The sequence below is a fragment of the Papaver somniferum genome, chromosome 6 (genome assembly GCF_003573695.1).
Source record: "Papaver somniferum cultivar HN1 chromosome 6, ASM357369v1, whole genome shotgun sequence".
NCBI classification, from domain to species: Eukaryota; Viridiplantae; Streptophyta; class Magnoliopsida; order Ranunculales; family Papaveraceae; genus Papaver; species Papaver somniferum.
The window spans coordinates 145,892,746-145,901,476 of NC_039363.1; the positions used below are offsets into that span (position 1 = coordinate 145,892,746).

Sequence of the window (8,731 nt, forward strand, 5' to 3'; positions counted from 1 at the left end):
TATCCGAACTGACCGAATCCGAATGATATTTCCGAACTAGAACTCCCATATGTAACTCTCTGACTTGATTTTGTATATACTTTATATTTAAATACAATTATTCAGTTTAAATTTTCTATTGGCAATTGTTTAGCCAGTGTTTTATGTGTTGATTTTTGTTTAAAAGTCTGTAAACTCGTTTTATAATACATTTATGCGATTAAATTGTTTACTTCTTGTTAAATAATCACGCTAAAATGTTTTTTTTCCATCTTATAAATCATATACAAATAAAATTAGTCTCATAATAAGGTCATAATACTTATCAATTTATCATATATGTAAGCTGAATTTTAGGTGCCGAATTCACATTTATAAAACGAATATGCACGTACGTATGCCGTTCCGAACTACTATCCGAACAACGAACCGTTGACCGGATTTTAACCGAATCCGACCTATCCAAATCCGTGTAATTCTCATACTTATGCCGTCCCGAACTACTACCCGTACCCCGAATTGCTAACTAGGATCCAGGTTTCAAAATTTTCCCTATCAGATATTTGAGTTTCATTGTTGCATCTCTGATCCATTTTTTGACTTACACGGAGATTTGACGGAGAAATTCTCATTCTGATTAAGACTCCAAGAAATAGAGTCTTCCTCATCATTGTTTAGGTTGGAATTCATTGTAGCCTCAATTTCCTCATGGTTAACCAGGTGTTTAGCTTGTGAGTATCCCAGTTACCATTAAGGTAATGAGATGCTTGACCATTCTAACAAACTTAAGTAAAGGCCGGTTATTATAATATTTAACAATAATTACATTTGCACAAAACTGCAATAACAAGAATTTTTAGAAGATGGATAATCCCTCTTCTCACCCAATCTCCATCAACATTGTAATCTGAGATATTCTTCAGTATAAATATATTATCAAAATACTAGTATGATTTAATAGTCCCTAATCTTTTGACTTCTTCTCATTTAACTCAGTTGGCATCATATGCATTCCCTTCCTCTGGCAGCCTGGCTCCTAGTAGTGGGCTTGAATGAATATTTTAGCAAGACAAAATTATCGGTTCTTTCATATGTACATTCACCTGCTGGCTTAGAACTAGACTGTAATGATGCGGACAGCCAACGGGCTCTTGACTCGTAGCTTCCCTTTTGATGATCTCTGCCATGTCAAAGAGCCAAATACGTATGATCCCTTTCTATATGCTGATGGTGATGTTGATGCAGTTGGAGCAATCACTTCAAAGTTCACAGTAAAGTTTTTCTTCTCCCCGTAGTTGCTGAAGGTCAAAATCTTAGGTGACACTGTAACATTAACTCCAGGTAGTGAAGACACTACTGCTTTATAAACGCTCATTGGTGTTCCTACGTTTGTCACAGTTCTCCTTACCGAGTAGCTGTCCTTAAGATTGGGCACTGTGATTGATGGATAATTCAGGTCTGAAGCAGTTGCTGCGGTAGACATCACTGACTGATGGTTACAAATGCTGTTAGTGTCTCTTGTGATTAGCTGCAGTGACTTGTCATCATACCCAATAGCACAAAGGAAAGCTTTGTAATCAATGTCTTGTGCATCATAGACAAGCCCAGGATTAAGAACCCTTGTTGGGTTTACGAAACCTGCTCCATAATCAAATGGAGTTCCATTTATGCCTGTAGGATCTACTGTCAAGGGTCTTCTGTTCTTATCCACCACCGTAGCTGCATTTTCATTTATGCAATTTCATCAGACAACTCTCCATAAGAAGGTTATGGATTAATGGGGATAAGAATCCGTTGTATCCAACTAAAACAACCCAAATGAACAACTAATACTACATTGTAAGAGACAAAATATCCATAGTTTAGAAGATCGAAAGACGAGAAGGGGTGTGTACTATCAGTATCAAGTGATGGTAAAAATTCCCTTGGTCAGCAATATTGGAATCTAAACAGAATATGTGTCAAACAAAATTCTTGGAGTCTGAAGTTTTACCAGTCGTCATGATTGCTGATTTTATAGCTGAAGGAGACCAGGATGGATACACGGCTTTGATCAATGCTACTATACCTGCTATGTGAGGGCAGGCCATAGAGGTCCCTGAGAGAATGTTGAAATTCAACTTTCCAATGGCCGGAGACCAGGCTGCTAGGATATTCAATCCAGGAGCCATAACATCAGGCTGAGGAAACAGAGTACAGTGAAGTCAAAAAAAGGGATGTAAGTATCCACACAGTTCTGTTCCACCGAGATTAGTATTTACTACTCGTAATTAGAAATCATTACCTTTAATATCTCCGGGGTCAATGAATTGGGGCCTTTTGAAGAAAATGCAGTCACTCGTGGTGCAGGTAAAGTTCCTATTACAGTCTTCGGAGAAAAGATTTGAGTTGTCGGACTCCTACAAACAAAATAGAGCAAAATCCCACAAATAAATAACACAGGTAGATTACAGCCTAGTTCCTTCTTCATAGTGGCAAAGAAAAATTAACTACATTTGCAAACCTTGTGTGATTAATATATGACAGAATCTTGTCCCCAATCTCTGATGTTACAATAGCTGCAGGGATCACAAAGGGAATAGCAACATCTTTATCAACTTCATCTATCAAAATCATCCCTGACCCACCTGCATCTCTTACTATCTTGCTCTTTGCCAGCTTCGACTCTGAAGTACTCTCAGCGTGCCGGCACACCAAAACCTTTCCTCTTGCCTTTGTACTATTCAATGAGCTTTCTAAACAGTAACTGGACAGAACGAAAGAGCATGCATAAAGAAGAGTAAGCTGTGATTAAAACTAGCTTGCTTATTTCATTTCTTTCTTTGAACAAAAAGTCTACCAACTTACCTGGACTGGTAAGGAGTGAAGTATCCAGTATAGGCTTCTGAAGCAGCAATGATCCTTGTGGAAGCATTTGTCTCGAAAAGAGAAAGGCTTTCACCCTATCCAACAGGCAAACTATGTAAAGGTCAAGGAATTTCAAGATGACTATCAAGTGAGAAACAAAAACAACGAAGACAAAAAATACAGTTAGGAGCGCAACATTACCTTGTAACTAGACCCGTCTCCTAGTACTACATCAGAAGTAAAATCCCTATCTGTTGAAGAGGCAGCTACAGTGATTAACCATGGTGCAAGATTTGTTGCAGAACCTTGACTGCCCTCATTTCCAACAGAAGAAACAACTAAAATTCCACGACTAGTAGCATGGAATGATCCCATAGAGATTGCATCGCTAAAGTAATCTCCCTGGGGAGAACTGGGACCCAAGGATAGAGATATGATATGAACTCCATCTCTAACAGCGTCATCAAAAGCAGCCAATAAGTCGACATCATAGCAACCAAAGTCCCAACATGATTTGTATACTGCAATCCTAGACATGGGTGCACCTCCTCTAGCCCCTCCAGCAGCCAAGCCATTAAAATTCATGTTCATGACATATCGACCAGCAGCTATTGAGGCTGTGTGGCTACCATGTCCAGAACTATCCCTTGGAGATTTGAATTTCCCCATCCTTGTGAAATTTTCTTCTTCGGCTTCATACCCACTTACATAGTACCTAGCACCTATCACTTTCCTACACAAATATCAGATAACTGGAGGAAAACTGAAAAATTACTAATCCTGAAATTCATAGTGGAACAAAAAAGTGTTTATCAGCTAAACCTGTTGCAGGATGAAGAATTAAATTCTTCCCCAGCTTGGCATTCTCCCCTCCATGTTGAAGGCACTGGAGGCATATTCCTATCACTGAAACTTGGCGATTCCGGCCATATTCCTGAATAAAAGAGTTCACTTATCAAAACCCGAACCAGTTTGATTGAACTGCGATGGGCATATTTCCCCCATTGTCCATTGACATTGAAGCACACAACTAGATAAACAGTTCAAAAAAGCAACAAATCTTTGTAATAGTGACTGCAAATACCCGTCCAGTAATGAACCTTACCTGAATCAATGAAACCAATAATGACATTTTCTTGGTTCTTAGTGGAATAGCCTGAAATTTCCATTGCTTCATTTGTGTCAAGACCCATGAAATCCCATGAATGAGTGGTATGTAGACTTCTTTTCAAGTTCGGAAACACCGAAACCACACCGGGGATTCCTATAATTTAAGCAGTATTAGTACTAATTAAATTAAATGAGCAATTGATGTTAAGGAGCAAATAAAAAATAAAAATAAAACTTAAAAATATAGTAATAATTACTGGTCAATTCCTGAGCTTGGTCCTCTGTAAGCTTAGCTGCAAACCCTCTGAAACTGTGTCTATAACTATAAATGTGGGATGCTTGTGCTTGTTCAAAACTGTTGTTTTCATCATAAAAGAAACAAACAAAAAAGCATTCAACGAACAGCAAATAATATTCAGGAAACTTAAAATAATAAAGAAAAAGGGGGGAACCAAGTTTTGGGGGTGGATATGGGAAAACACCAAAATGGTGCAAGTAATGAGAATTTCCAGACCTTCCTCCATGAACAAGAGAGAGCATTTGGTGGGTTTGCTTCAAAATCTCATCTGGGTTCTCATTTGTTCCTCTACTACCCATGTAGACAACATATACCTGCTTGGAATTTTTAAAAAATACTAGCAAATAAATGAAAAATGGACACACAAAAAAAAAAAATTGTAATGGGCAACACCTGAAAAACAAAGGGTAGACAGTACCTTAGAAGTAGAAGCATGAGAAGAGAAACAATGAGGGAGTTGAAGAACAGATAAACAAGTAACAACAGCGACTAGATAGAGAATGTTACTTATTTTGCTCAATCTATATGGAGTAGCCATTTATTAGTCTTTTTAAGATATTATTACTAGAGATTTCTATATATAAGAAGAAGAGATTGTGGGTGGTGAAGAATGAAAGATTGCTAATGATGGTGGGCGGTGGTGGGAGGGTTTTAATCAATACCCATTGAGTACCTGAAAGTTAAGAGCACTAGAAAAGAACTAGTTTAATAGGAAAGGGAGGGACACACAGAAAATCCCACAAAAACTGGGGAAAAGGCTTTTGTTAAAGAAAAGAACTAGCAGCTTTTCTTTTTTATTTGAAGCATATCATCTAGGTTGGTTTTAAGACCATATTAATTGATTCGGAAAAAGAGTGTAGATTCTGGAGCTTCAAGTACCCCGTGTCCACCGTGCCATTGTGGAGGACTTGCCGTCTGATAAGACACTCCTGTGAGCTGTTTCATGAGCATCACGAGAGACCGGGGATTACAGAAACAACACGAAGCCACAAAGACATGTTCCTAAAACATAACAAAATGACAAAGACATGTCTTAGAACTCCCTCGTGACTCATAAATAACAAGCAATTAACCCATCATCCCCTAGGTGGAGAAGTAATAAAAGGTTTGGGACCTTTGGACGACACAATTTACTAGTAAAATTTGAGATGCGATAGTTTTTTGTTTTTGTGTTTGTTTTGTGAAAACATCAAGATACTTCACGAACGAAAGTCGTATACTCTTTTCTTGTGATCGTTGGAGTGGAGAGACATCCAAACGGCCATATATATTTAGTTACAGTATAAAAGAGGAGAGCACAGATGAAATGAACCGTTTTAATATCTTTTTGAAATAAAGCTTTTGTGTGAGTACTAGAATTTCACTGGAGACATGACAGGCCCAAAATCATTTCCTTTTATGTAAACAATGATTAACCCCAACATAAACTAGCTTTAGTTTGGTAACTTTTTAAGTGTAATCAGTTTATGTTCTGAAGACAAAGTGCAAAGGCATGTGATAAAATGATTTTTGGGAATTACACAAAATGGTCATCCGCACTGAATGAGCCAAAAAAAAAATGGTTAAGGGGACAAATGTATATCCTAGCGAGATTGGGGTATACCCGGATTAGTTGGGATATACCTAATAAGACGAAACTTGGGTCATTTTGAAGTAAAATAGGATACCCCTTAACCTTATATTTTCTAAATGGCTAACATGACTTGTTTAATTAACACTAAAAAAATCTGATTAGGTTAATTAATTGAGTTTAGATTAAAACTTATGAGTAGATTAAAACTTATGAAATTTTGTTTTTGATTGAACTCATGTGGGAAGATTTTTGATGAAAAAAATTTATTTTGAAAAAAGTTTTTGCAACGGAAATGAAAGCATACTACCCAAACACTTCTACAAAAGGGATTGCAAAGCTGATGTATGAAATCATACGCAAAATTATAGAAGAAATCAACACATTCAGTTGTGAAACCATGAAAAGTCGGCAAGGTCGACGAATGAAGAAGATGCCGATTATACTTTGGCCTGCAAGGTCGTCGAAAGAAGAAGATGCCGCCTATACTTTAGCCGACAAGGTCGTCGAATGAAGAAGATGCCGATTTTTTTTTGACACATAGGAGACTGTTGTAAATGCTTCACTAGTCGGCATCTTATTGATTTCTTACCTTGCCGGCTAACTTATAGTCGGCAAGGTCGACAAAAAAATACCCTGCCGACTATAGGATTTTTGCAATACATAGAAAGGTGTTACGAATGCATGATTAGTCGACAAGGTATTAATTTCATAAGCTGCCGACTAAACTATAGTCGACAAGGTATAAGGATGAATACCTTGTCGATCCTGTAAATGCTAATTTCAGAGATAAAAAAATCGGCATGATATTCAACCTAGGAAGCTGCCGACTACTATTAACCGGCAAGGTCGACAAAAAATACCCTGATGACTTTTAGCAAAAATGTTGAATCATAAGGGATTTGAGATTGGGTATGATTTTGTACCCAATCTCAACTCGAGTATGTATTACATGCTCAGTTTGAGATTGGGTACAAAATCATACCCAATCTCAAAACCCGTATGTATTTTTTTCCTGACGGGTTTTAGGTTTTAGTCGGCAGGATTTAAATTTGGTTGAAAATAGTTAGGACAATGTGATCTTTTAACATCTTTTAGACACTCCTTAACACACTATCTTGGATGAGTTTAAAATTGATATATCCTAATTAATTTAATTTGGATATACCCCAATCAAGCCAGGATGTATATGGTCAAAAATGGTATCACTATACAAAAATACGGCAGAAAGGGAATATTAATACTAGGGCTGCACAAGAACCGGTTGGGAGGACCTGGACCGGAGTGGAACCGGAAATACCGAACCGGTACCGGACCGGAACCGGTCTAGCCGGTACAGACACCGGTACTGGAAGTTGAGAACCGGTCTAGACCGGTACAGACACCGGTTCTAGGGGGAGTACCGGTAGGAACCGGCCCATATGTACCGTTTAATTTCAGCCGTTAAGATCCTAACTAGTTTTAATCCTATCCGTCCAATATAGATAACCCTAATACTAATCGCTAACTCTGGTAACTCTCTCACTCTCAGTTTTCTTTCTTCTTCGTTTTTTCTCTCTCTGAAGCAGTGAAGCTATGAAGAGCAGCCTCTTCATCTCTGAGTAACTACGGCTACCTCACCAATCAATCAGGAAATCACCAATTCACGATCATCATCAAGTGATTCAAGTCTTACTAGTTAGTAGCTATCAATCAATCAGGTAATCTTTTCGATTTCCTTTCTGTTTCAACAAAAGGAAACCCTAGGAATTGTAAACGATTTTAAGTAGCTATCGCTTGACTAATCAACTAACCCTAGTGTTTATACTCACGCAGGTTAAGTGGTGACTGCCAAGGATACCAATTTTTTCTTCGTCTATCAGATTCAATCTAAACCTTTTTGTTTCCAAGGTACTTTACAGTCTTTACTTATTCTTGTTCTTCTAATTGAGCAATCTATCTTATGAGATTAACCTTGTTGATGTAAATGATTTAGGGTTTGACATTGATTGAGAGTTTGAGATCAATTTAGGGTTTGAGAATTCAGATTGATTGAGCAATACATGTTAATATGTTATAATGAATACATAGATTGATTGTACTCTGTACTACTGTGTGATAAGTGATAACTGATTAACTGTGATTCTATGAATGGTTTTGCAATTAGTTGTATCTTTCTTGTATGAGTATGTATGACAGTATCACTATGTGTATGTCTCACTGGAGGTATTTCCTAACTTGGATTTGTTGATAATATTGAGTCTGTATACTGTATGTTTGCCAAGTACAATAAGTATTGGGGTGTGTATGAGAATATGTAATGTATGGAAATGAATGGACTGAAAATATTCAATCTGCACAAATTCAACTGTAGTTATGAACTTCTTATGTATTTGCTTGCTATTTGTTTTGAACTGGTTGTAAACTTGTAATACACACAGGTTGAGGTTGTCCTATCCAATCAATGGCCTTATTGGATGGGAAAGTGCAGATTTGTGACCTAGGATTGCAACTTGCAAGTGCAGGCTGTGCAGCCATCCATTATTTCTTGTCGACTTGTCGTAGACAGACTTATATGGTAGTGGAAATGTTGTTTTTACTTTTTGGCAAACTGAACTTATGAACTTATTTTGGATTGTTGTTTTGAAGTTATGCAAAATGTTGAACTTAAATATGTATGCAACCTGAACTTATTTTGGATTGTTGAACATTGAACTTATGGAAATGTTGTATTATATTTTGTAATATTTTTCAGGTAAAAAACCCGGTACCGGTCTTGTACCGGACCGGTACCGGAGGACCGGTACAACTCCAGGTACAAGTACAGGTACCGGTCCTCAAAATGAGGTACCGGTCAACACCAAGTACAGGGACCGGTTCCATAAGAGAACCGGACCGTACCGGAGTATGTGCAGCCCTAATTAATACTAACCACACATATCACTAAT

The 8,731-nt window shown here is 37.6% G+C and overlaps 1 protein-coding gene and 1 long non-coding RNA gene across 2 annotated transcripts; one reads left to right on the forward strand and one right to left on the reverse strand.

The window, feature by feature from the left end:
* Positions 1-774: 774 nt before the first annotated feature.
* LOC113289700 (subtilisin-like protease SBT1.6) lies at positions 775-5,019 on the reverse strand. Its single transcript, XM_026539036.1, has 11 exons — positions 4,653-5,019; positions 4,451-4,548; positions 4,194-4,291; positions 3,932-4,090; positions 3,649-3,760; positions 3,028-3,559; positions 2,827-2,921; positions 2,483-2,725; positions 2,264-2,378; positions 1,973-2,159; positions 775-1,698 (listed from the first exon to the last, which is right to left on the reverse strand). Exons 1-11 carry the CDS (start codon positions 4,770-4,772, stop codon positions 1,097-1,099), a joined length of 2,361 nt encoding a protein of 786 aa, XP_026394821.1. The 5' UTR covers positions 4,773-5,019; the 3' UTR covers positions 775-1,096.
* A 2,402-nt stretch (positions 5,020-7,421) lies between these two features.
* LOC113287273 lies at positions 7,422-8,258 on the forward strand. Its single transcript, XR_003329920.1, has 3 exons — positions 7,422-7,504; positions 7,620-7,694; positions 8,225-8,258. It is a non-coding gene; the product is annotated as an uncharacterized LOC113287273 (long non-coding RNA).
* The last annotated feature ends 473 nt before the right edge of the window (positions 8,259-8,731 follow it).